Raw genomic sequence first — 27,965 nt, 5'->3', positions numbered from 1 at the left:
GAAACGCACGAAACGCTGCCGCAGGGGTCGGGTTCGACGAAGGATACTCTGGGTGAGTAGGCGAACGCAATAACCACTCAGCCACCGCGGAAAGTAGCAGTGGAGGGCTCCGCAGTAATTTAGACCACCTAGCGATCTTTAACGAGCAGTGACATCGCACGACACATGGGCTTATTTTTCGTTTCGCCTCCACCGAAACGCAGCTGCCGTGGTAGGACTTCAACCCAGGTTCTCCGGCACATGCTCCGGCAAGAGGCTCGATTCCATTTGTTGATCGAATTGAATTGTTAAGGAGGGGAAAAGAGGGCCCCATTTGGTAGATTGGCAGACGTCTTATATTGTGGAGCCACGCCCTACACTGCTCTTTAGAGGGCACTTAGCACATTTAACAGTGTCTTCCCAGGTACCGTTCACTCCTGCTCTGGTCAGTGCACGAAATTCCTCATCAGTTAGAACTGCATGCTTAGCGAAGGGGTCGTCGCGTCCGTCGAGGAAGTCCTAGGAATGGCAGACTACGCCACACAGATCAGCATGGCATAATACAGACCCTTCACGGCAAGTCTACACGCCCTCATCATCCGTCATACGTGAGGGCCGGCAAGCGATTTGCGGATGAAGTGCGCTGCGTAGCTGGCATCGGCGATAATATTAATAATGACAATATGGTCAGGCAGGGTGAGGGCAGTTCATTGAGCAATGTAACCAGGTGGAGCAACGGCCCTAATTCGAGCGCGGAAGCTCTGTTGAGCATATTCTAGTGTGCATGTTAGGAAAGACAGATCCTTAAAGAAATCAGTAGAGCCGTCAATACCAGCAGAGTGTGCCCGCATAGGAAGGAACGAGGTCCTCTCCCGAGCCACACTGTGTCCGGATTGTTCCTGTCGTCATCACCCGTGTGTCCAGGGATTCACGCTAGGCATACATGAGAAACAGCGTTGGGTCCAGTGCAGACCACTGCGGTACTCCAGAGAAGACGTTCAGACGGTCTGATTATCCAGTGCGTACATTAACAAACTGGGTGTGATTAGAGCGGTAAGCTGAAATCCAGGAAACAATCTTATCACTGACATCGTAATCTTTAAGCTTTTCTATTAACAGAGGATGCAAGACAAAGTCAAACGCCTTAACAATGTCTATAAATACTGAATCAACGCAATTAATTATTGTCGCTAGGTCATGCGTAATTTCTATTCATTGTGTCACAGTTGAGAACCTTCGCCTGAATTCGCGCTGTGCTGAACATAAGTTATTTCCTTCCAAATAACTCGTAACAGAATTACTTATAATATGTTCCATTGTATTACTGCAATGGAAATTGGCCTGCAGGTCTCTCACTAACGGTTTCCAGCAACAACAACTGTGTAAAGAAAAATGCATAGACATTCAATTCTCCGGGCTTCTAGCCCCTCTCCCTCATCCCCTGCCCTCCTGTTCTCTTCGTCTCCGTACAGCTGGGTGCTTGAGGCGCTGCTTTAACGTCCGAAAAGGGCACCGAAAAGTTATTGGAAATGTTCTGACGGTTTTCCAGAACAAGCAACGTTCGAGTATTCCCATTGGCGAGCAGTAGGAAACAGAACGCCACAGGCAACACGAAACCGGCCGTTTAGTTAGATAAAACACTTAGATAAAACAGAAATCCTTATGCACCACTGCCGCTTCCTGGGGAAAGTAAATGGCCAGGGTTCAACGTGGATTGAACCTAATTATACGAGCGAAGGATCTGGTAAGCCAAATGTCAAGGTCAAGTACCTAATAGTCATAGTCATATGATTATGGGTCATACTGTTATAGCTCGGACCATACAACCACGCACTTAAGTACCGTTTGGCCTTGTGAGGCAATGAAGGTCATTTTCGACGTGTTGCCCACTGGCTCCAAAAGTAAAAAAAAAATGGCGAAGGTCAAGGTCAGGTACCAAATGGTCATAGTCTTATGATCCAGTGGTCATACTACCATAGCTTGGCCCATACCACCACGAAGTTAAGTTCGGTTTGACCTTGTGAGGCACTGAAGGTCATTGTCTCATCCACATCGAAATCGGAAGTTATACCCCGAGGAGTAGAGCTCTCGCTCTAAAAATGCGTACCACGAAGATAGGACAGTGCAGTCATGTTCACTGAAATGTGCTTGTATAGCGCAAAAGGGAGCTTGGGTTTTATTGCGGAAGCAATGCTACGCCAGGTCTAACCGCTCGCCGCGTGGTCCGTGGATCCCCCTGTTCCTCAAGGAGCCGCCGCCAAGCCTAACAGATGGTGTAACGTCCGCCTCTCCGTTGCTATGGCGACGCGTGACGTCAGCTTACTCTCTCCACCACAGCCAGGAGGAACCGGTTGTGCCGCGCTCCACGAGGAGTCTCGCCATGGAAGTCTCCGACGAAGAGTCTATATCTGAATCTAGTTGCTCTACTGCTTCTTAACAGTTTAACTCTCAGGCGAGAGCCAAGCAAGCTAGGAAGAATGCAAGAAAGAGGTTACAACGTGCCCAAGAAACGGAAGAACAACGAGAAAAACGACTGCGGAAACGACGAGAAGCCGAAGCAGCTAAACGAGCTGTATCGAATTCAGAAGCTGGAATTAGGCAAGCTAAACGGAATGAAGCCAAGCTGAAACAACGCGCCAGGAAACAGAGGAACAACGAGAATAACGTTTGCGAAAACGACGAGAATTAGAAGCAGCTAAGCAACCTAAGCTTTCGCAACCAACCAGATTTAGATAGAGCTAGTACAAAGTAGTACAAAACTTTATTCCGCGAAATGGGACGGGGTTTAGATAGAGCTAAACCACAAATTTTTTTCTTTATTACCGCCCCTATTTCTTCTTTCATTCCCACTTCCTCTCTTCCTCTACAAACGGATGACGGGTGTCCACCGAGACATGTGAGACGGTTACTGAATAATTTCCTCTCCTCAAATACATTTTTCATTTTCTCCATCACGGCCCCTCTTTCTCTCTTATTTCACTCCGACTTCCTCCCTTCCTGTACGGTGGTGGTGGTGGTGGTGAAAAACATTTATGGGCAATTAGATTTTTTACAGAAAGTGATTGGGGTAGGACCCTATTGGCCCTTTCCCCTCACGGTGCGGTTCAGGTGTCCACCGAGATGGCAGAGAATTACTGCGCCATTTCCTTTCCTCAAACCATTGCGTTCAAAGGGCAATGTGGTGGTGGTGTAAAACATTTATTTGTACTATTTACTAGAGTGGTATTGCTTGGACCGTGCCTGAAGGGCCCGGCCTCACAATCACTAGGAGGGATCCCTAGTCCGACACCACTGTGGCCTCCGCGGCGGCCCAGGCTCTTGTCACCAGGGCTAGTTTGTCCTGGAGAGTTGAGCAGCCAAGCACGGCAGCCTCCCAGTATTCTCGGGTGGGGTGGGGTGGGAAAGCAGGATTGGCAGGGCATGCCCACACCATGTGATACGTTGAAGGAGGGCAAAAAGTTGGGCAAGCTGGTAAACATTCAATTTTGCTGTCGGAGAAGGAACGAGCGTTTTTATATAGTAACGGCTAATATCTTGTTCTGTCTTGTTATTTTTGGTTCTTTATGTTTTCTGTGACCCCTAGCTATTCCTATCGTTGCAATAAACGTTTTTTGTTGCTAGTAAGCGCTTGTCGTGTGTGTTCTTTTCCTTTCGTCTCCGTCTTGTCGCGCTTTGAAACCCATCATGAATGTGATACGTGTCCGCAAACACTTCCACACAGTGTGGACACTCACCCAAAAAGGCCGAATTGAAGTGTTTAAGCACTGCCGGGCACAGTACCGTGTTGGTGTAGCGGCGAAGAAGCCAACGCTCCTCCGCCTTTGATGAGGCCATTACAAGGGGGGTGGGTATCTGCCGTGAGCGGTTCGATACAGGAGAGTGATCTCCCGAAAAGTAATAGCCGGATTGAAATCAGTAGGCGGATCAGGCAGCGAGAGAGGCGATGCCCGGTGGTTAAGCGGGCGGGCGGTAGCGTCCGCTACCTTATTTCCCTCTATCCCCGCATGTGCTGGGGCCCAGATGATGGTGCGACGGGTTGGGAAACATCTATGTAAAATTTCGAAGGCACGATCTGGAATTTCTCCCTGTTCAATACTGCTGCAAGCTCCCCTTGAGTCGGTGATAATGACTCGGGAGGCTGGATCCGCGGCTGCAAGTGCGATAGCAACTTCCTCCGTGAATGTAATGTTGGGGGCACGGAAGGTGAGGCTCTTAACTACGTTGTTTTGGTGGACCACAGGAGCCTTGTACCAACCCCCATGGTGTGGACCGGCCGCGTCCCAGTAAAATACCCTTGGTCGAGCACCATACTGGTCGGAAATGGCCTCGGCTCGCGCGAGGCGGCGGCCATTGGGCATGTTTTTTTGTCATGTTATTGGGGAGGGGGCGAACCTGTAGTGCGAAGCGCCAGACCTCGGTCGGATACCCGCTTCTCATCATGGGTTGTGTAATTGATGTGGAGGCGGGTCAGTAGGCGGCTACCCGCACGTGTTTTGCTTAACCGCAAGCATTGATTGCTGAGATGAGCCTCGCGCAGCTCCCCAAAGGTGTTCGTCATCCCCAGGCCGAGGAGACGTTGGATGGATGTTGCAATTGGGAGGACGAGAGTTCTCTTCTAGATTTTTCGGAGAATCACTTCGAGTGCGTTCTCATCGCATTTGCGCAGGTGGAGGTACGGTGCCGAATACAGGATTCGACTGGTTATGAATGCATTGGCCAGCCGCAGGGCGTCTTTGCATCGCAACCTCCCTCGTTTGTTTGATAACCGGCGGACCATATGGCCCACCTAATCCCCCACCTTGCGGAGTTTCTTCAGCGTGGTGTCAATCTTGCGGTTCTTTTGTATGTAGAGTCCCAACACTCTGATTTCATCGTGTTCAGGTATCGGGCCACAAAGCAGGGAGAGGGCAATTTTGGTTGTGCACCTTGGATTGGGACGTATGTGCACGAATTCCCATTTGGTCGGGGAGCACTCACGGCCGCAGCGGTGAGGTTTGGATCTTTGGATCTTTCCAAAGCTTTTGATCGCGGTGAACATCAGGCGATCATGACTGCCCTTTCCCCATGGAATGTGGGTGTGCGCACGTATGCCTACATTCAAGCATTCCTCACTGACCGCACGGCTGAGATACACTTAGGCCCTTTGTCTTCCCCCTCCTACACGCTTCATTGTATCGGCACCCCTCACGGGTCCGTCCTTTCCCCCTTTCTCTTTAACATTAACCTCATCCCCCTCGCCCAAAAATTGGCAACTATTCCCCACCTGAAGCATACTCTTTATGCCGACGATATCACCCTGTGGACCACCCACGGCAGTGACGGCGGCATAGAGAACACCTTACAGGAAGAAGCCACCCTCACTCAAAATTACGCACGGACCATCGGACTGTCTTGCTCCCCAGAGAAGTCCGAACTGCTCCTCATACGTCCTAAGAACCACCACTGTCCCCGCTCCCCCATTGTCATTGAACTGAATGGTGACACGGTACCTGAGGTTGACACCCTCCGTGTATTGGGCCTGCGCATCCAGAACGATGGCAAAAACACCACCACCCTCAAGAAACTCAGGCAGGTTGTAGGCGCGGTATCCCACCTCATCCGTAGGGTTTCCGGACATTATAGAGGCATGAAGGAGCGCGACCTATGTCGCCTCATTCATGCCTTTGTCCTCAGTCGTGTGCTGTACACTACCCCATACTTACCACTATCCAAACATGACATAAACGCTTTGGATGCTTCGATTCACAAGGCATTCAAGGTAGCACTTCATCTTCCCTCAACACACCCATAGACAGATTACTAGGCCTGGGCCTCCACAACACGATCGGGGAACTGGTGGAGGCCCACCGACAGGCCCGATACATCAGGCTCACAAAAACCTCCACAGGTCGGTATATCCTGGAAACCCTCGGAATCAAAATACCGGCCAACGACCCAACCCTCCTCGCCATCCCACGATCCCTTCACCGGGAGCTCCTCATCAGGCCGCTCCCAAGGATTATGCACCCGTCCCACCATGAGCAGCGCCGCAGAGCCCGTGGCGAGCGTACGGCTCCGACCCGGACGCCGTATGGGTGGACGCTGCCTGCACGGATCATGAAGCGACAGCAGCTGTGGTGGACTCCTCTTTATCCACCCTACTCTCACACTACCTCTCCCTAAAGAGACCTCCCCAGAGGCTGCAGAGGAAGCCGCCATTGCACATGCTATCACCCGCATGGAAGCCCGGTACATTTTAAGTGACTCTAAAACTGCGATTCTAAATTTTGCTCGAGGCTGACTCCATGTCCCTGCCTTTGGCATACTGGACTCGCCCAACGCACCCCCACCCCGCCAAGTTGAGCTGATATGGGTGCCTGCGCACTCCGGGAATCCCGGAAACGAGGCCGCCAACCTTTTAGTCCGAGGTTCTTTAAACCGGGCTCAAGTGGCCTCGGATTTCACGAAGGACCGCATGCACTCATTCAGCGAGCTGACGCAGGCCTACAGAGCCTCACGCCAGCTCTATCCCCCGCCGCACGACTCCCAAGATAACAAACAAGCAACACTCTGGCGCAGACTACAGACACACTCTCTCCCCTCACCCTTCACCCTAGCCCACTATCATCCCTCCTTCCCCACTCCGGCATGCGCCCTATGCCCAGAACCCTTCGCTTCTTCCCTCCACATCCTTTCCCTCTGCCCGGCGGACCCTCCCCCGCGAGACCTAGAGAACCTCAAGACCTGGGAGGACTGGGAGACCCTGCTGCGCCCGGAGGACCCGGCCGTGCAAAACATCGCCACCGGCCGGGCTGCCAGTGTTATGGACCTTAGGAACATAAACACTTGAGTGCAGTGGGGTCGTGCGGGGACCCTGGGGCGTGCCCCGGATTCCGGTTGCAATAAAGTTTTCTCTCTCTCTCTCTCTCCCACACCTCGGTGGACACCCGCAGCCCGGTATATTGGTCACCGTTTCGAATTCGAACATTCTATGGCAAACGGCTGGCATGATACGATTTTTGAAGCTAGAAGCTTCACTACGTATGCCGCGTATGCCGCGTATGCCGTGAAACCGAATGGCGAGTTCTACGCATGCGCGAAACCGAGTGACGTCGTGCGCGGCGCAGGTGGCCGCAGCCGTCGCCGCTGCCTCGTCGCTACTTTGAAGTGGAGACGCTACCACTCCGCCACGAATGCTCAAGATCTGAGCATGAGTTAAGGCGCCTCTAGTGAATGCATGGGTATCGTAAATGAAATAAAAGAAATAAAAAATGAAAACAAAAATTAAAAAGCATTAAAAAAGAGAGAAATAAGACATGAAATGAAAAAATGCAATGTGCAGAAAAATAACAACACAGCTAAGAAAAAAAGGGAAACAAAATGTAAAAAATAGTAAAATAAAAAACCCGTACATAATAGGGAAAAAATGAAACAAAACATTAACTAAAAAATGAAAATAAGCACCGAAACAAAAACAAAAATGAACTGAAACAAATAAAATATCACAAAAAATCAAAAAAGAAACAGTGCTCCAGGAGACACTCATATCTCGGTGGACACCTGAAACGCCCCTTAAGGGAAGGAAAATGAAAAGAAAATTAGTTTGAAGGAAAGGAAACGACGCCTGTCTCTCTCATATCTCGGTGGATACCCGAACCGCGCCGTAAAGGCCTTAAGAAAAGGGAAATGAAATGAAAATTGGTTTTAAGGAAAGGAAATGCCTGTCTCTAATATCTTGGTGTACACCCGAAAGGAATGGACACCACAGTACATGTATCTAAAGTAGTAGTAGTAGTAGAAAACTTTTATTGAGATCTTTTAAGAGATTCGCGGATTCGGAGCCTCCGTCGTCTTTCGTGGCGCCGGCGACTTGAGGCTTCTCTTCAGCAAGGTTGGGCCCCTAGTCCAGGGCTCCACTGAGTCGCGCTGCATCAGTAGCGTGCCGCACTAAGGCCCTTTGGGCCGCGAGCTCGCTGCTGGTGAGCCGGCTCTCCCATTGCTCCGCACTCGGGAATTCGTGTTGGTGGAATGCTTTATTTCGTTCGCACTCCCATGTGATGTGGTATAGTGTGGGTGTGTCGCCGCACCAGGGGCAGTTTGCTCTGTATTGTGTTGGTGACATCTTGTTATAGATGTACAAGTTGTATCTAAAGCAACCTTCTAAGACAGCACCGTATTCACTACACGCGCGTCTCCTTTTTCGCCTCCGTACAGGCAGTGTGTGGACGGCCGAACGCCGCCACCGTTACCGTGGTGCTCCCAGTGCATTGTGCGCGAACTGCGACAGCCATGACGTCAAACCAAGCGTAACTGACCTTTTCGCTTCTATATCCAGGCTTAACCACAGCTCAGCCACTGCCTAATTTTTAAGCATGAAATGCTTTTAGCTCCCGTTGTCGGAATTGTGGTGACGTCACGCCGAGACCGAGAGCCATCATCCGGGCACTGAAATCCACTCATCCGGGCTCTGAAACGAGAACATCCGGGCACCGAACGAGACTTAACGAGATTCAACGAGACTCTCTAAGCCCTCCTACGGGACCGGCATACAAGTGCCGGATGCTCTCCAAACGAGTCACAAAAAATAACTGCTGCCAATGTCTTCTCAATGTTTATCAAGATATCAGTCGAGCTGTGCATTTGATAATGCACGGAATTATAATTTCCGATTTCTAATAACGCGTGGAAAAAGCACATACATGCCACAATACACTTCGTTGTCATACGTGATCTGTTAGGGGCTTTGAGAGAAGGCCGCTTAGAGAAAGAGGGTGAGAAGGGCTTTCGGCGGAAAACTTTCGCTCCCTCCCCAAGGATGGCGCTGCGGTCCCACACTCCTGCATGTAAAAGACCGGCCGCTTGGCCTTCAAGCCCTGTATCTGTTCTCGCTTCGGCGAGCGCGGCTTCGGCCGCTTATCTGTTTTTTGAGCAGCGTCCGCTCCGGCGGACGCAGTTGTTGCTGCGACGCGCGTCTTTCCTTTCCTTTCTCTCCTTCCTCTGATCTTTTAACTCTCCTCTATCTGCACGTGGCAGCGGTGGTGGCTTGGCTCGAGCCAGTAGCAGGCCCGTGCAATTTCCTTTTCATCCTTCTCTCAGTCACAACAATAACAACAACTTTCAAGCCCTTTCCCCCTCTGGCAGGCAGATGTATACACGCTCGCGGAGTATTCGAACGCGCTGCATACACATTCTCGTCAGGCCTGCGTCTCGTCGTGTCCGCGTACGCTTCTGCATCGTCCTGGATTTCAATGCCGCCACCGTAACGCCGGTGGCAGGCAGCGCGAGCGGTCGCACGCCACGTCGGCTCTACCACTGATCGCTGTTATTTGCGGTCCTCAACTCTTTCCCGTAGAAAGCTTGGCACCATCGTCTCCGGCAACCTAAGCGGCATCCGTGGACACCACATTTGCCAAGGTGCGCTGAATTTTGTTCCATTTTCAGTGCTTTGAAGACCTCGCCCCATCTCTGCGGCGCTAAGCCTGACGGTGGCAAGGCCTGCGCCGGCAGCGTTCGGGGTTTCCTCTGGGATTCCTCGGCAATGGCGGTCCAAGGCCAAGTCACCGGATACGATCCCACCTCCATAGGGATCGTTAACATGGAAACCGTTCAACATGAAGAGCCTCTTCCCAGCGAGGAGGAATACCTCCAAGACATGGTCCGCGTATGGCGCGGACGCAGGAAGACTAAAGCCCCAACTCCAAGGGCCCTTCCTGGGCGTACGCGCTCAGCGTCGGCGCTCTTGGCGTACGCTAGAACCGGTCTGCGCATGCGCACTGCAGGAGACGCCAGCGAACCTCGGCGAGGCGCCGATATCTGTCACTGCTAGATATCTGCGCCAGCGCTAGCGCGAGCGCCGGAAGCTGCTCACCGTCACGTCTCTCATGGGCGTACCTCAGGCAGACATACACCAATGGAAGGACGCGGTTCTCGGGACATCCGGTGCGGCTTTTCGCGCGCTTTTCAAAACTTGCTGTCTACATTTTTGCTTGGTGCCGAGGCTGTTCGCGCCATGTCCCAAAATAAAATAATAAATGAAAGTCTGATCGCCGCAGTAGAAAGGCGGCTGTCGCTCTGGCAGGCGAGCCATAAAAGCCATAAAAATAAGCTAATAAAGGCAGCATTGTGGCTTGAAGTGGCAGCGGAAATTCTGCCAAGCCTGCTAAGCACAGGTAAGCCGATATCTTGCTTGTGACGAGTGCTGATTGAGTGAAATGTGCTCGAAAACGCTTGTGTTTCAATCGTGCAGAGGGTTCCACTCTAGCCCAAAAGCGGTGGAAATCGCTACGAGACAAATTTTGCCGGATATATCAAGCGGCGACGGAGGCAAAGAAAAGTGGCGCCGGGGCCGAAGAAGTGGCCGACAGGTCTGGCAACCACACAGCAGCGTGAGCACAAGCGCGAGCAGCGTGCGGCAGCGCTAGCCAGCGCCTAGTACCATGGAGGTGCGTACTGCTGCCAGCGCCTGTCGTTGCGCGGCGCCAAGAGCGCCGACGCTGAGCGCGTACGCCCAGGAAGTGTCGTTGGAGTTGGGGCTTGAGGCCTCCAGGGACGCCAACACGGACGCCGGCCAGCAACGGGTGGCGGGACGCTCGGCACATGTGCAGGGCGAGAACGCGCAACATGCAGCTTTGCAACAAGCAAAACAGCCCCGGTGGCGGCCGCAACACACGCCCCGCATCGGGAAAGACGAAATCATTGTGGTGCTTAAGCCACGAGAAACCATCGACCTGAAGGCCACCTTAGGTCCTGGACAAGCCGGCGCTGCCGTTCGCAGCATCCTCGGGGACGCCGCAAGTGTGGGGCTTGCAGTGTGGCCCGTGTGGGAGCAAAATGTGCTCGTGTGCACACTGAAATCAGTGGAAGCTGCGGAGAAGCTGCTCCGGGACGTCATGCTGCCGGTCGGAGGCCGCACGCTGCTATTCCGGGGCCACCCTAAGCTCTCCGGCGAATTCTGCAAGGGCGTCATCACCGTCTCCCCGGACGAGACATCTGAGACTGTCAAGAAAAAACTCAGTGAGGACCCCAACGTAGTATCCGTGCGCAAACTGGGCAAAACGCAGGTTGCTGTGGTCACCTTTGTGGGGACAAGGGTGCCGCGGACCGTGCTTTATAGTTGCGAGCGTCTCCCCGTCCGCTTCTATAAGAAAACGATCCCTGCCTGCCCTCGCTGTGGCACGGTGGGGCATCGGGCCGACGCCTGCCCGCGGCCGCAGCTTGGACACTGTGAACGCTGCGGGGCTCAGGTTGCTGCTGTTCCTGACGGTGGCCCAGCTGAACATCAATGCTCCCCGTGCTGCCTCATCTGCGGAGGCAGCCATCCCACCGGAGCGCCTGGCTGCGCGGGCAAGTACCGCAAGGTCGTCAAGCCGGGACGCCCACCCACCCCAAAGCAGAAGCAGACGCCGGGACCCAAAAAGGCCCAGACGCCCACGGCCGGACCCAAGCAGGCTCCGGGGCCCAAGCCCGAACCCAAGAAGGCCCAGTCAGGGCCGCCAAAATTTGTGAAGTCCGGGAACCCGACGAGGCCACCGGTCCTGAAAGCCGAGGATTTCCCACCTCTCGTACCGCGCCAAAATCAGGTGAGCAGTTGGAGTGGGTTAGTCTCTGGGCCCACCCCACCTCCCTCCCCCACCGAATCCGCCCTACAGCGGCAGGTAGAGGAGCTCAGGCGCCAAAATCAAATTCTCGCCCGTAAAATTCAAGAATTAGAAGCTAAGCAGGCCGGGCAGTCTGAGCCCATGCAGAACGCTGAGCCTGAGGATAGTGATGACGGATCCTCAGTATCATCTTGCCTAACTAGCGTCTCGCGGCAAACCGCGGACACGGTGGTCGATTCGGCTCCCGCGGACGCCGGCCGCTTCGAGGCCCTGGAGCGTAAAGCCGAGCAGTTGGAGGAGCGGGTGGCAGCGCTCCCGAACCAAATTATGATTGCGGTCCGCGAGTCCTTTCAGGACATGTTCAGGGCCGCATTTGCTGCAATGCTTCCCGACATTGCGGCCCAGGTGACTGACTCTGTCCTTAAGGCGGTGCAGCCCTGGGTCAGCTCCCAAATAAAAAATTCTCTCTCCTGCGACTCCCCGCAGCTAAAACGTAAAATAGCTCCTCGACAGGCAGCGGAAGAAAGCGGTTCCGGGCCGATAGCCGCGGCGTTGATGCAACCCCTACCTGGGGCTGCGCCGGCCCCCGAACCGAGTGGCTACCCAGCACTGTAAAATAAACACATCAATATGGCTGGCAAACCTTCTCAGAAAGCTAAAAAATTAGACGAATTCGAAATCATTCAATGGAACTGCAGGGGTTTCAGAGCCTGCAAAAAACGGTCACATCTCCAGCTCTACGTGCAGTCCCTTGGTGACATGCCGGCGCTTCTTGCTTTGCAAGAGCCCGGCAATGATGCTAAATTCTCTGGGTATAGCTCGTTTCAGGAGGGCCCCTCGACCTGCATCCTGGTGCATAAAGCATACACCGCGATTCAGGTCGATCTTGATCTGGAGACTGAGCAAGAATACACCATTGTGAGGGTTCTGCCTCTCAGGCGCCGCGACCCGTCAATACACGGGCTTAATGTGTATTGCCCCGCGCATAAGCCGCGTGTTACTTTCAGCGAAATTTTCTATCGTGCTCTCAGGTCGGCTGACAATGAACCCCTGGTGATCATTGGGGATTTCAACGCACCCAGTCTACATTGGGGCTATCACTTCGAGAAATCCAGGGGACGCAAGCTGGCGGAGCTCATCTCCACCCTTCGTCTTACGTTGCTCACGGATCCGTCTTGCCCCACACGTGTGGGCAACTCGGTCACCCGTGACACGTGTCCAGACTTATCTCTGGTTAGGAACACTACAAACGCCACATGGGTGAACCTGGGGGATACCCTGGGCAGCGACCACTGCCTTCTCCGCATCACGCTTTTGGCGAAGGCAGCCCGTAAAAAATGGGGCCAGGCGAAAATAACCAATTGGCACCAATTTAGAATTCAGGACGTCCCTCCGGTACTATTCTCCGACGGCTATGCGGAGTGGGCAACACAGGTCACCAACATACAGAAACAACACACGCAAACACTTCACACCACCGACGAGATCCCCGCAGTGGACAATCACCTCCTGCATCTGTGGGAGGCGCGCCGGAGCTTAACAAAACGATGGAAGAAACACAAGACGAATCGCAAGCTTAGAGCTCGTATTGCACAACTTACGGAGCAGGCTGCGGCATATGCCGCCCAGCTCACAGACACCAATTGTATAGAACGCTGCAACTCGGCAGCGCGTCAGATGAGCTCGAAGGGGACTTGGCGTCTCTTGCGCAGCCTCATCGACCCTTCTCAAACGAAAGGGGAGACGCAAAAACAGCTCCGGCGGGCTCTGCACGGGTACCAAGGTACGACGGCGCAACTTGCGGACACTTTGTGCGACAGGTATCTCTGCCGCACAAACGACCCGGTTGGGCCCGAGTACACGTACTCCGGAAAGCCAAATCAGGATTTAGACGCCCCTTTTGAGTTGCATGACCTTAAGGCGGCCCTGTCTAAAATGCGCCGAGGTGGGGCACCGGGTCGGGATCGCATAACAGTGAAACTGTTGGCGAACCTCTCCGACTGTGCATATCTCCATTTGCTACAATACATAAATCAGATCTGGGATGGGTGTCCGCTCCCACTCGAATGGAAAACATCGCTTGTAACGTTCATCCCCAAAGCAGATAAAGCCGTGACTACGGACAACTTGAGACCCATCTCATTAACCTCGTGTGTGGGAAAGCTCATGGAGACGATGGTTCGGGATCGCCTCTCTCCATACATGGAGGGTAAGGGCCTCTTTGCAGACACTATGTTCGGGTTCCGCCCGCACATGTCTGCACAGGATGTCCTACTCCAACTACACAGGTACATAATACGACCCACAGCCATGCAACAAAACGACAAGGCCATTCTCGACCCGATCTTAAGGGGGCGTTTGACAATGTTAAACATGGCACCATACTCTCTAACTTGAACACCACTAACTGCGGGACGAAGGTCTTCGCCTATGTCAGAGACTTCCTCTCTGCGCGTCAGGCACTCCTCCGGATCGAGGACGAGGAATACGGCCCGTACTCTATGGGTGCACGAGGTACACCACAGAGGGCGGTGTTATCACCACTCCTTTTCAACATCGCCATGATGCACCTTCCCGGCCGACTGGCTCAGGTGGATGGCATAAAACACGCACTCTACGCAGACGACATTACAATCTGGACCACCGAGGGGAGCCTTGGGGAGATAGAGGACCGCCTTCAGCAGGCCGCCTCCATAGTCGAAGCATATGCTGCCGACTGTGGTCTCCAATGTGCTCCCGCCAAATCAGAGCTTCTACACGTCAGGACAAACCACAAGGACAACACGTCTCTACACATATCTCTGTCGGGCGGTCCCATCAGAGAAGTGGCGGAGCTCCGGATCCTGGGTCTGTTCATCAATAACAAACTTAGGCCGGACTCTACTATAGCGAAACTCAAGAGCATAGGTGAACAGGTAGGGCGCATGATCCGCCGTGTTTCCAACAAGCGGGGTGGTCTGCGGGGCAGGGACGCGCTACGGCTCGCCTATGCCTTCGTGACCAGCCGGATCCTCTACGCCGTGCCGTACCTACGCACCACCAAACAACAAGATGAGCGCATTGACGCCATCATCAGGAAGGCAACAAAGCGAGCACTGGACCTCCCGGTGGCTACCTCCAACGCCAAACTGAAGGCGTTGGGAGTGGTAAACTCCTATCAGGAGTTGCGGGAGGCCCACCTCGTGAACCAATATACGCGGCTATCGCAGACGGTGCCTGGTCGCTGCCTGCTAAACCGCTTACACATCCAACACACATGCATACCAGAGGGTACGGAGAACATCCCGGTGCTGTGGCGCCACATGCTCTTGGTCGCTCCGCTCCCGCGTAACACGGACATGGCTTCACATGAAGGCAGACGACAAGCGCGGGTTCGCACGCTTCAGAGGCAATATGGCTATAAAGAGGGCGTCTATTACGTGGACATCACAGGGCCGTCGCCCGCGGGATTCTTCACGGCTGCCGTAGTCCACCGGGGAATGAATGTCGATGGGCTATCTTTTCGGGCCCCAAATTCAACACGAGCGGAGGAAGTCGCAATAGTTACGCTGCCGCCGATCCAAAATCGAAAACGGTTATCACAGACTCTCGCCGGGCCTGTGAACATTATCTTGCAGGCGAAATATCACCTCTGGCCTCGCAAATTCTAAGACGCGCTCTCGCCGATCCAACTCGCACAAAAGTGATCTGGGCTCCTGGCCACCAGGGTCTACGAGGCAATGAGGCCGCTGATGCGGCCGCCCGAGCGCTCACACACCGGGCTCCTCATCCTAGCTCTCATGGCTCAGAAGCTCATAAACCGCTTCTGCGGTTCCGCGTAATCCTAATTTATTATTGCGACAGCCACCGTCTCTACCCGGAACCTGCCAAGGGGCTGAGTAAGGCGGAGGAGCGAACTCTGCGGCGCCTGTAGACAGGAACCCTTCTCTGTCCTGCAATAGCAAAACACTTCGATCCGAACACAGATGGGCGCTGCCCGCACTGTGGAGAGATCTGCGATATCTTTCACATGGTATGGGCATGTACTCAGAATCCTCACCTTCCCCCCTCCCCCACCCCCACCCGAGAGGCATGGGAGACTGCCCTCCTCAACTGTTCCACACTGGAGTCCCAAAGGGTTCTGGTCAAGCGGGCGCGAGACGGGGCCTCGTCATGCGGTGTCCCGGACTAAGGATACCGACCATGCAGCAGGGTTACTTTTTTTTTAACCCTCAAGCTCTCTTTGATTAAAGTTTTTCACCACCACCACCGTCACAGCTGCTTAAGCCGAGCAATGGAGCCTGTGTTAGGCCCGTAAACATTTCATGCTTACTCTACTCTCGGTTACGGGAGAGGCGCAATTTTTTCCGACGCGCGGTGCTGGCAGCTACAACTACGATGCCGACGGCTATTCGAGCCGATCGAGCTGTATACGCTGGTTCGTAAACGTCTACGTGTGGGATACTGAAAAGAGCGCCATAGATGGTTGGTTGCGACTGAGAGAAGAATGAAACGGAAAAGTGCACGGGCCTGCCAACTGGATCCAGCCGAGCCACCACCGCTGCCACGTGCAGATAGAAGAGATTTGAAAGATAAGAGGACAGAGTAAAAGAGAGAGAGTAAAGAGGCGCGTCGCAACAACCGCGTCCGCCGGAACGGACGCTGGCTGAAAAAAACAGATACACGGCCGCAGCCCGGAGGCTGCAAACCGAATCGTCACCACCTCCCCCGCGCCATAGAAGTAAGAGGTCGCGCTCTTATACTCAACCGCCGCCGCGGTGGGCTGCTGACCCGAAAGACGCGGGTTCGAAGACGGCCGCGGCGGTTGAATTTCTTTGGAAGAGAAATTCTAGAGGCCCGTGTACTGTGCGATGTCAGTGCACATTAAAGAACCCCAGGTGGTCGAAATTTCCGGAGCCCTCCACTACGGCGTCCCTCATAGCCTTAGTCGCTTTGGGACGTTAAACCCCATAAACCAAACCAAACCATCTTATACTCAACCACAACATAGCGCATTGACAGCTGTCCCTGAATATTGCGTTGACACGTGGTGACCACCATGTCGTTTGTTGCTTTTTTTTAACCCCAGAGTAAGAGATATGCGGATTGTGAGGCACCACAAGCGAGCATGGAGTGCTAGCCTCGGTCGCAAGGATGCAGATGAGCAGTGTAAGTACAAATTAAAACATGGCCTGTGCACTCACGCGTGCTTTACCTCATGGCTTAGGGGCGCGAGTGTGCGGTAACAACTGGTTGAAGCAGCAGTGTGTGGCTATGACTGGTTCCTGTCAGAATAGCGGAGGAAAGAAAAAGTATATCCGGTGGTATGTCAGCTCCACTCCCAAATAATCATGTTGTTGCTAACATTAGTGTCGTTCTATCTGCGTGTTTAAACTTTCGCTGCGTCGGACTTTCTGCGAGCGAATATATGCTGGCAATGTTTCCTGCTGGAGCAGCCATACACGCTAAGTGTATTGAAAGGCTGACAGTCGGGAAACAAATTTGACATGGTTTCTAAAACTCTGCGTTGGGCTATGTCGTCGCATGCGAAAGTTAAACCGTCGCGAAAAGGGTTATATTGTTTCAGGCATAGGCCTGCAGTAAAGCCCCAGTCAGATATATCGGCAGTCTTTAGAAATTGCTTCGGTTCATTTCTGCCGCCGTTTCATTGAAAAGTGATCCGACCCATCAGCTTGACGAGGAGTGTATTCTATAGAAAGAAAAAGGCCGGTATATTTTGCGGTAGCGGAACCTTGCATGCAAGAAATGGCCCACGTGAGTTGAGCCATATCGGCGAGACTAATCGCATTTTTGATATTCTAAAGACTGATGCGGCTATTACTAACGGCCGGCTAAAAATCTGTTATTGCAGGCGGGCAGTTCTCGATAATAGGCAACAAGTTAACTATTGGAATTTATTTATTCAGCTTAATGGTTAATATGATTACCCTGTATTTTTTTATGTCTGCCAGCACTGGTATACTGTGCCGCAAAAAACTTTTCTTAACCTCAACAACCATATATTAGTGGCGGGCTTTCCCTGAACACATGCAATAGTTTAAAAGCATGTTTATTTGGGGAGGCATTATGGAGTCAGAGTGCCGCTTTGAGGAAAGGACCATGCTTGATTTTTCATGATGACTGACGTCGAAAGCCGGTGAGAGAAAGAGAAAAAAAGCTATTGTAAAGGGAATTCGAGGCACGCCCTAGGCTCCCCGCATGACCCCCACTGCACTCAAGTGTTTATGTTCCTAAGGTCCATTACACTGGCAGCACGGCCGGTGGCGATGGTCTGCACGGCCGGGTCCTCCGAGCGCAGCAGGGTCTCCCAGTTCTCCCAGGTTTCGAGGTTCTCTAGGTCCCGCGGGGGAGGGTCCGCCGGGCAGAGGGAAAGGATGTGGAAGGAAGAAGCGAACGGTTCTGGGCATAGGGCGCTTGCCGGAGTGGGGAAGGAGGGATGATAGTGGGCTAGGTTAAGGGGTGAAGGGAGAGTGCGTGTCTGTAGTCTGCGCCAGAGTGTTGCTTGTTTGTTATCTAGGAAGGGGTGCGGCGGGGGGGGGGGGGGGGTAGAGCTGGCGTGAGGCTCTGTAGGCCTGCGTTAGCTCGCTGAATGAGTGCATGCGCTCCCTCGCGAATCCCCGAACCGAGGCCACCCCGTAATTGGAGGTCGAGATCAAAATAATGGTAGCTAGTCAGTTTTCTACTCATTCACCTGATTTTTTTCTAACCTTTGTAAAGAACAATAGCTCCCAGAGACTGGTTCCTCCTCCTCCTAGTGTTCTGTTCCTGGCAAACTAAGACCGGTTATAACTGAAATTTTGTATCGTCATTTTCTTTCGTTGTGGCTCAATCAAACTTTCAGAAGTAAATCCTGATTCTTTCCGAAACGTTATCTTTCATTCCAAATGAATAACATACTTTAAGTGCAAAAGAGTAATTTCAGTCTGTATAAATATATGTTATCATGTTTTCTTTGCGTGTTATAGGTGATCGGTCAGTGCGGTACGAATTTTTATTTTTTTATCTACGACATGACCTCCCATGTGCTCGCATATACATTTTCATGACAATAATACGTGAAAAACCACATGTATTCCACATCTCATGCTCAAGAATGCCAGGAGGGGCAAAATGAGCGGGAAGCGTCGGATACGACGGTCCAAAATAGCATGACTTAGCCATTGACTCGAAAACTCTAGTCACGATAGTGCCGATTAAAACCAGTTCCATAAGTCAGAAAATTGAAAAAGCACAATTTATTGGGTTTAGGTGTTGAAGTGTTGTTATTTATTTTGTTTACTTTCATAGCCCCTAATAAGCAATGGGCCTGTGCACGATCAGAGGGTAGGTTTCCAGCAATTACGAGGAACTTTAGCGGCTAAAGTGGGGAAAGGCGAAAGCCTGAGTGCTGCATTCTGCTACGCGATTGTTCACTTCACATTTTGTTGGTGCATTAATTAACTGCCAGTTAATGACGCTTAAGCTTCGCCTTCAGGAGTGGAACGCAACAGAGTGTTGTAGCGCTGCCAGGCAGTCCACGGAACGCCACCACCCGTTCGGCGCGATGCCTAGCCCTTTGAACGCAACGCTTTTTAAAGAAAGAAAATGGAGCAGTAATTCTCTGCCGTCTCGGTGGACACCTGAGCCGCACTGTACTGGAAGGGAGAAGGGTGAGTGAAAGAGGGGCCGTAGTGAAGAAAATGAAAATTGTATTTGAGGAAAGGAAATTACGCATTAACTGTCTCACATATCTCAGACACTAGTCGAAAATTGTATTTCAGGAAAGGAAGTTGCGCAGTAACCACCCGTCAAAATTCGCGCGTGGTGACGTCACGACAATTTGGACGAATCTGAAACGCGGAAAAATACGCCTTGCTCGTCGGTAAATTGGTTTTTGAGGAAAGGAAATGTATCTGTCTCTCATATCTCGGTGGACACCTAAACCTCGCCGTAACGGGAAGGGAGGAAGATGGGAGTGAACGAAGACACCGTATTCACTAGACGTACCTTTGTTCATTCCAAACCATCGAGCTGGCATGGCGGAGTGGTAGCGTGCTCGACGGGGTTCGATTCCCAAGCTCGGCCAATTTCTTACTCGGGTTTATTTATCTGGTCTGACTAGAAACGTTAATTGGACTAATTGGTTAAGTAAGCAATTAACTAAACTCAGTCAAACTTACTTGGAGCATCACTATACGATCCCTTTAATTGGTTGCATCGTTAGTAGCCAAAGTACAATTGCCCCCGTTTGAAATTTGAGCACTGTGACGTCACGACCGTTTCGACCAATTGAAAAGCGTGACATTTCTGTCGACTGCTCCTGCTTACAACGATGAGGCATTAAAGGCTTCCGCCTTAATATCAGCAGCTTTTGGCCACGATTACCTGCCAAGTATTTGTGGTGGTAGTCAAGAGGGGGTGGCCTGCCGTTTCAACTTTTGTTGGAACGCTTGCAGGTCTGACACTGACATCCTACAACGCGTCAGAGGCATCAAAGCAGCACGACCGAAAGTAAATGACCAAAATGCAAGCGTAAGGAAGCAAAAGAGCCAGAGTGAAGGCGGCGGTGGTGGTGGTGAAAAACATTTATGGGAAATTAAGTTTTTTTACAGAAAGGTGATTGGGGTAGGACCCTATTGGCCCTTTCCCCTTACAATACTGGGTGGAGCCCCTATTCCAGTGCCCCATTGGCAAGCAACGCCGCCCGCGTCCGTTGAACCAAAGTCTTTTGGCTCTTTAGGTCTTAACAGCCGAGCAGGGCCGCCTCCCAGTCCTCTCTGGTGGGGTTGGGGTTGGGGGGGGATAGATGGGTTTGATTGACACGCCCAAACCATGTGAAAGGTGTCAGCCACCTCCCCACAGAACTGGCACGCGCCATCAAAGAATGGATGAAAATGTTTAATTAAGCACCGCCGGGCACAGTACAGTATTAGTAAGAATTTTGATGCCAGGGTTCTGGCACTCTCTCCCTTTCCTCAACGTGGTAGTCATGTTTGATGTGTAGCCGGTCCGAGAAGCGGCGACCGGACGTGGTCTGGGCAAGACGCGTGTATTGGTTGACTAAGTGGGCTTCTCGAAGCTCCCGAAATGTGTTCACCACGCCCAAGGCCAGAAGCCTCTGGTTGGACGTGGTGACCGGGAGATCGAGAGCCCGCTTGATGACTTTCCGCAGGATGACCTCCACTTGGTCATCATCGTGTTTGCGCAGGTGCAAGTAGGGAGTTGAGTAGAGGATTCTACTCGTTACGAAAGCATGGGCAAGCCGCAGCGCATCCTTGCTTCGTAATCCGCCCCGCTTGTTGGAGACCCGGCGGACCATGCGGCCCACCTGGTCTCCCACCGTGCGAAGTTTGGCTAGGGTGGTGTCGACTCTGCGTTGGTGGTGTATGAAGAGGCCAAGGACGCGGATCTCCTTGGCCTCCCGGATCGGTCCCGAGGGGAGACTGATGCGAAGCGGTGCTGTGTCCCGAGGGGAGGGACGTAAGTGCACAAATTCTGATTTAGCTGGGGCGCACTGGAGTCCGCAGTAGGCCGCGTAGTCGTCGACTAGGGTCGCCGGTGCTTGCAGGCAGGACTCCATGTGGCCCATGTTACCTTGCGTGGCCCAGATTGTAATGTCATCCGCATAAAGAGCGTGATGTATCCCGGGCAGAGAAGACAATTTGGAGGGAAGACGAAGCATTGCCAAATTGAAGAGCAGGGGAGACAGCTAGGACCGCGCCTTGAGGTGTTTCCCTCGAGCCGATGGTGTATGGCCCGTGTTCCGCATCTTATATGCGTATATAGGCTTGACGGTCTGTAAGAAATTGTCTTATGTAAAGGAATGTTTTGTGGCCACAGTTGGTGTTACTGAGGTGGTCCAGGATTACTTCATGTTTGACGTTGTCGAATGCGCCTTTAAGATCCAAGGCCAGGACCACCTTGTCGTTGTGGAAACCACCACCGACAGTAACTTCATGCTCTCGACCCAGATGCAAGACATGCAAACATTTACAAAGGGACACTACGGTTAAAAGTACGGCAAGCGATTTCAGTTTCGATATAAAGACCAGTTTTGACTGCACATCGTCCAATATTATCTACATGCTCCAGTGCTCCTACTGCCAGAAACAATATATCGGAGAAACCGGACAAACAATGAGTGCCAGATTAAACGGGCACCGGGCTGACACAACACGGAATGAACAGAAGGCAGTGTCGACCCATTTTAATCAACGCCATCACAAATTCGACGAACTCAAATTGTTCATTCTTCAGTCAGGCTTCAAATCGACTAGGGACAGAAAATACAGAGAAGCATTCCTAATCCACAAATTTAAAACACTGCAACCAACAGGGATCAACATGTCCAGAGGAAACCTGGAATCTCTCAGGTACATTCCAGGGTCAGCATGATTTTAAATTAACAAATGTCTTGCACATGGTCAGACTATTTCCTAGAACCTCACATAAGTATATTGTCGCTCCTTGCACCCTTCCCAAGTCATATCTTCCACCCCATTTCCGGCCTTGTCACCCTCTTCCTTTGTTCACCTTTTTTTTTCTTTTTTTTTCCTTTTTCTCCTAATCCCCTGCTACCAGTTCTCGGAAACCATGACACTCCTGTTACCCCCTCTGCCCCCACTTTTTGGCTTTCTCTGAACACGAGCCATTCCCCCCCCCCCCCCCTGCCTAGTCCTTCCTTGGAAATGCCCCCCTTCCTTTCTCCTTCCAGTGCCAGCCCCCCCCCCCTTTTTTTTCCCTTGTTATCATTTCCCTGTACCACGCTGACTAATCCTTTTATCTGAGTTTTGCAGGTTCACCCAGCGCCTCCCCCCCCCCCCCCCCGTCGCACCCCCTTCAAAGCCTTTTGTTCATTGCATACCCCCCGGATATAGGTTGTTGCACTATTGCAGCCTAGCGAATGATGATTCACCTCCCTCCCCTTCCTGACACGCATCCCCTCCCACACCACTTTCCTTCCCCACCCCCGGGGCCTTCCTCCTCGGAGCGAAGGCCCTATATAATCCCTGCCGATGATGAACGCTTTGCCCAGACGAAGACAAGTCCCCTTGTCGAAACGTTGGCTCTAGCAAACTGAGGTTTTCCCCTCCCTTGTTCATTTTGTGATTGTCGTTGTGGGGACATTCTACAGGATCTAAAGTGTCGTGGTGGAGCTCCAGAAGTATATCCTGTGCTGACTTGTGAGGACGAAAACCGAACATAGTGTCCGCGAAAATGTGCTGTGTTTCGAGATAATCGGAGAGTTTGTCACGCACCATCGTCTCCATCAGCTTGCCGACACAAGACGTGAGGGAGATGGGGCGAAGGTTCTCCACATCAATAGGTTTACCGGCCTTCGGAATGAAGGTCACGAGAGCCGATTTCCAATCGAGAGGGAGAGGAGACTCTCCGTCCCAAATGCTATTGATGTATTTGAGGAGCGCGGCGTAGGCTGTGTCGGGAAGGTTGGCCAAGAGCTTGACCGTAACCTTGTCGCGCCCGGGTGCAGTGCCCCGCTTCATCTTGATAAAGGCCGCCCGGAGGTCGTGGAGCTAGAACGGAGTTTCCAGCTCCGTGTTCTGTTCGCCTGCATAGGAGTACGCCGCCGGCCGGGGGTCCTTAGTGGTGCACAGGTATCGATCCTTGAGCGTGTGCGCTAGCTGTGTTGTCGATCCTGTAAAGTTGTGCAATGCCCTATGTAAGTGGCGTTGGGTTTCCGTGCGTGTTTGTATTGGATCGATGAGAGCGCAGAATAGGCGCCACGTGTTGCGGCCAGACATCTGGCGCGCAGCCGCGTTGCACCGGTCCACCCAGTTAGTGTCGGCTAGCTGAGTGGCATATTGCGCTGCCTGTTGTGTGAGTTCGAGGATGCGTTTGTTTAGGCGTCTGTTATGTTTCTGTTTCTTCCATCGTTTTGTGAGGCTGCGGCGGGCCTCCCAAAGGTGGAGCAAGTGGTTGTCCACGTCCGTTTGTGTTTCTGTAAGCTGTATCTGCTTTTCGTGTTGTGTGAGTGTAGACGTGAGCGATTTCGACCATGCGTCGTATCCCGACTGGAGCGGGTCTACGATGGGTAGAGAGGTGCGGAAAGTCGTCCAGTCCGGGACACGAGCTTGTGTTAGTGGGCGTTTCAGGAGACGCATGTAAATGGTTGTGTTGATTATACAGTGATCACTACCCAGAGTGTCCTCTGTATTCAGCCAGTCGGCATGGCGCATGTTGCGTGTAAATGTGAGGTCCGGGCAAGTATCTCGTTGAATCGAATTGCCGACACGTGTTGGGTTGGCGGGGTCAGGGTGCAAAGTGAGTCCAAGTGTGGAAAGAAGTTCCGGAAGCTTCCTCCCACGTCTGTCCTCCCGGGGGCACCCCCATAGCCTGCTCGGGGCGTTGAAATCCCCGACGATCAGAAGGGGATCCCTTCCAGCCTCCTGCATAGCTTGGGTGACAATTTCATTGAACGTGACGTTCTTAAGTTTAGGTGGGCAGTAAATGTTCAGAATTTGTACAGGTGGGTCAGACCGCTTTAGGGGCAGGACTGACACCATCGTGTATGGGAAAGGCGGTGTTGTGGGGAGCGTGACCTCCTGCGCAGTATACTGCTTGTGAACAAGTATACATGTCTGCGGGTTGTGTTGAAATGTAGTGTAGTTTGTTAGTTTGGCCCCGGCGCCGGGTTCCTGAAGGGCAACCACTGCAACGAGGAACTCAAAGGTCTCAAGATAGAGGCGGAGATGAGTCCGCTTCGTGCGGTTCTTGAGACCACGGCAGTTACACTGCGTTAGTGTAAGCGGCTGAGTTGTTCTTGTTCGCGACTTAGGGTTGGGGGCCATGGTCGGAGGCGGAGGGTGGGGTTACGTTGTTAAGACTCCCCAGTCCGCTAGTGCCCGCCGCAGACGTGCAGGAGTTTTCCGAGAAGTCAAACTCATCGGGAATAACTCTGTTGAATTTGGAGGGGCGGTTAGCGTCCCTGATGGGCCCTACGCGTTTAAGGACGCGCGGATTGTCTTTTATCCACTTTTGGATAATGTGAGTTACGGCTTGTGTCATCTGTGCGATGACACTCTCCACCTGACGCGCAATGGTATCGCGGATAATTTTGGGGAGGTCAGCCAATTGTGTTTCAATCGCTGTCACCCGGGTCTCCCAGGGCCGCGGCGCGACTCTCCACAGGAGTAGGAATCTCCCTGTCTGAGATGTTTTCTTCCTCGCCGCTCGACGCTGCCGGAGTAGGGAATTGGGCTTTGAGCGAGTTAAGTTCGCTGGCTAGTTTTTCGTTTTGAGCTCGCAAGAGGGCGAGCTCGCGCTTGAGTTCCTGCGTCTCGGTGGTGCTGGTGGGGGAGGAGGGAGGAGGGGAAGGAAAAGAGGCGACCCTCGCCCAGCTGCCTACCTTGGGTTGGTTGCAGGCGGCGCCGCCAGATGAAGCGCTGAGAGCTGGGAACTCCGTTGCTCCGGGTGGTGGCGTTACCGTTGCTGTCTTGCCAGGGGGAGGCCGCGGCGTCTTCTGACTGCTTTGCTGCCGGCCGGTGGCGTGGCTTCCCCGTGTCGCGCCGGAATTGGCTCCCTTGGGTGGCTTGATTGGCGGCCTGGGCCCTGGCTGCGGAAGCCGGATGAATTTGCTGGTGCATTCGCGGAAGCTGGTGAGGTGCGGGCCCCCGCATATTATCCACATGGGATTGCACACGTGGGCGGCCATCCCCTCAGTACCAACCCCCACGTTCTGGCCACAAAGGCCGCATCTTTCTTTCACCGGGGTGGGACAGTTGTCCACCCGGTGCCCCAGTGTGCCGCAACGGTAGCACGCTGGCACCGTTTTCTTATACTCCTTGACGGGAGTCAGTTCTGCATTGTAGTGGACGTAACGCGGAACGCTGCGTCCCTCGAAAGTTAGCACTGCTACATTCGATGTTCCCAGCTTGCGCACATGGACTAGTTCACCACCGCGCCACTGCACACTATGTTTCAGGGATTCGCTGGTTTCAAGGTTATGCACAGTAATCACACCACGACACACATCACCGGTGAGCTTGAGGTGTCCGTGAAGCGGGGGCGATCCTTTGCTGGTGGTAATTTGGATGTCCGTCAGAAGCTTTTGAGCCACCTCGGGGTTCTGCGTGCCACAGACGATAATGTTTTGTTCCCAATTGGGAGAGATTGTATTCGCATTCAGATGCTGTCTGCCGATTAGTTGCGAAATGGCAGCGCCGAGCTCACCGTGCTGAAATGCTGCCTTGAGGGCGACCGTACTGCGTGGCCTCAGCACGATCACGTAATCGTCAGGGTTCATCCTGACCGTTGGCTTAAGCGTCCACTTGGAGATTGGTGAAAATGTCTTTTGTGGACATTTAGAAGACGGAGCGTGAGCGTCTCCCGTTGCTGATTTGTCGAGAGGAGTCTTGGGCATTGCAGCTCCTCGTGCGTTTTGCCGGTGGCGGCGCCGGCTCTCAACGACTTGAAAAGGGGCAGCTTGCTGCGCCGAAATCGTGGATGGGCCATCCTCTGGCTGGCTTGCAGGGACAGACGACCACGATAGAGTCGTGGGGTCGTATCCGCGTTGTTCAGGCAGAGCCATGTTGAGAGGTTGACCGGCGGGCGTCTCCGCAGCCAGCAGCGGGGGAGCCGGAGCCGTTAGGCTCAGCTCGACCGCTATGTGGTGATGCGGAGGGTTGCTCGAAGTGGCCGAAAATTGGGCGTACCTGGGTCAGATCGGTGTCTCCAGGATCCTGCTGACTTCACAGATGCAGACGCACAGGTTTGATGGGTGTTACATCTGATTGCCGCGGTTCTAGTCGAAAATCGACGGCGCCGATGTGCCACGCGTCCGATCGCTCCGCGCTCAAACGCGGCGTCCCAAGGCGGCGAAGATGCAGGGGAGCGAGAAGTGCCGATTAAAGCCTTTCTTGTATGTGGAACTTTCCGTTCAACGACCGTCAAGAAATGCGCAAAAAGAGAGAAATATCCAGGACAGAGAGTCGTATCCATCTTGCTACCTCTAACGTGAACCATTTGCCTCTGCAATATAAGCACAAGCGTTAGCATCCCGCAAAAAGGGAAGGAACGGGTGAGTGATGCTGCTGAGTGATGCTGTCATCGCTCCTCGAGAAGCGTTCGATCTACTGCTCGCAGGAAAAAAAAAATAGAGAGAAGTGACACTTCGCGATCAAAGGAATATCCTCTCAGCGAACTAATGCGTTCTGTCTACTGCGGCAGAAAAAAAAAGAAAAAAGAAAAGGCCAAAGGAGGTGGACGAGTCTCTCTGCTGTTCTTTTTTCCTCTCGCGTTTTGACGCATTACTTCTGCTCCCTTTTTTTACCAACTGCCACTTCGCCTTGCGAACTGTGTAGCAAATTACATTCTTGCGTAATTTTTATCCATTATTGGTATTAAAGAAAAAGATCGAGAGCGGAAAAAGAAGTAGAGAAAGCCAGGAACCCACACAAAAATCAGTTGTCCGGGACACCTAATTATAGGATGTGCCGGCAATGACATATTATTAAGAGCTGTTCAGACCTTTATCGCAACTGACGTCATTTCCGTTCTGATACCGTCGGTTGCCTCCAGTCATTGGCAATGCTGGGGCCTGGTGAAGTCACTGCGCCTCAAAAGTGGTGCGTCTTAAGACCGACGACTCAGTTTGGTCACAAGGTTCTTCTAATGATACCACATTAATGCAAAAGAATGTTTCGGTTGTCGTAGGGATTTGGTTGTCCCTTTTCACAAACGAAGTGACATTTCTTGTTGAAAGATTTTTTTGGCTAATACTTAATTTAGGTTAACTGTGCTCATTCCACTCACCCTCGTTTCCAGTAAATAGTCGGGTTGACTGCCCCTTATATCCTGCCAAAATGACCCGACTATTTCAATTTCAATTTATTTCCCATGTACACATGGTGAGGGCCGAGGGAAAAAAGCCAGAAATTTTGGCTTGACGTGCCCCTCGGCCCCTGCATTGCAGGGCAGCAGGTAACATAAATGTTTTAAACAAGTAGCATCTCAAAATGCAAACAATAGTTATCAAAAATGGTTTTGCGTATTATTAGAAAAATGACAAGGAATGAAGTGTACAACAAAAAATGGTAACAAGAAAAGGAGACAGAAAAATACACGTCATCGAACAACGTGAATTCGGTTACTCAAATAAGGTCAACACTATACGGAAACGAACTATGTATTTTGGTAAACTGAGATAAACAGCAAACTTTTCTTGCCTATTTATTTTGGGCAGCCCGCCGTGCTTTTCTGCATTCCCGTAGGCGTTATCTGCAATTCATGTCTGCTTTGCACTTTATTTTATATTGGAATCTCTCTTCGTTTTTGGTGGAAAATAAGCGCTGCTGTTACAGTGCTTCTTTTAGCACTGTTTACACAAAACCTCTTGTGAGTTTGCGCCGTCATCAGAGCTGTTCAGTCGCAAGTTTAGCAGCTGTCCTGAATTCCCTCCTGTTTCGAACAATT

General features: G+C 52.3%; 2 protein-coding genes across 3 annotated transcripts in view; one reads left to right on the top strand and one right to left on the bottom strand.

Moving 5' to 3' along the window:
- Nucleotides 1-15,781: 15,781 nt before the first annotated feature.
- The window catches only part of LOC149343080 (arylsulfatase B-like), a 45,170-nt gene continuing 32,986 nt past the window's right edge, over nt 15,782-27,965 (top strand). For both annotated transcript variants that reach the window (XM_089545600.1, XM_089545599.1), the window contains exon 1: nt 15,782-16,703. The gene's annotated coding sequence lies outside the window, so the exon portion shown is untranslated. The remainder of the gene's footprint in view (nt 16,704-27,965) is intronic.
- On the bottom strand, nt 20,108-26,364 carry LOC149343081 (uncharacterized). Its single transcript, XM_089542291.1, has 2 exons — nt 24,901-26,364; nt 20,108-20,311 (listed from the first exon to the last, which is right to left on the bottom strand). Exons 1-2 carry the CDS (start codon nt 26,080-26,082, stop codon nt 20,168-20,170), a joined length of 1,326 nt encoding a protein of 441 aa, XP_089398417.1. The 5' UTR covers nt 26,083-26,364; the 3' UTR covers nt 20,108-20,167.

The sequence above is a fragment of the Amblyomma mixtum genome, chromosome 5, assembly GCF_055824585.1.
Source record: "Amblyomma mixtum isolate Tamu chromosome 5, ASM5582458v1, whole genome shotgun sequence".
NCBI classification, from domain to species: Eukaryota; Metazoa; Arthropoda; class Arachnida; order Ixodida; family Ixodidae; genus Amblyomma; species Amblyomma mixtum.
The sequence above is the reverse complement of the archived record's forward strand: the minus strand, read 5'-3'. Positions and strand labels throughout refer to the sequence as shown.

Excerpts from the sequence above, each read along its gene's own strand:
- LOC149343081 (XM_089542291.1), bottom strand. The coding sequence starts at position 26,082 with ATGGCTCTGCCTGAACAACGCGGATACGACCCCACGACTCTATCGTGG. Across the intron at positions 20,312-24,900 it reads CCGCCTGCAACCAACCCAAG|AGAGGACTGGGAGGCGGCCC; the intron begins GTAGGCAGCTGG and ends CAACCCCACCAG.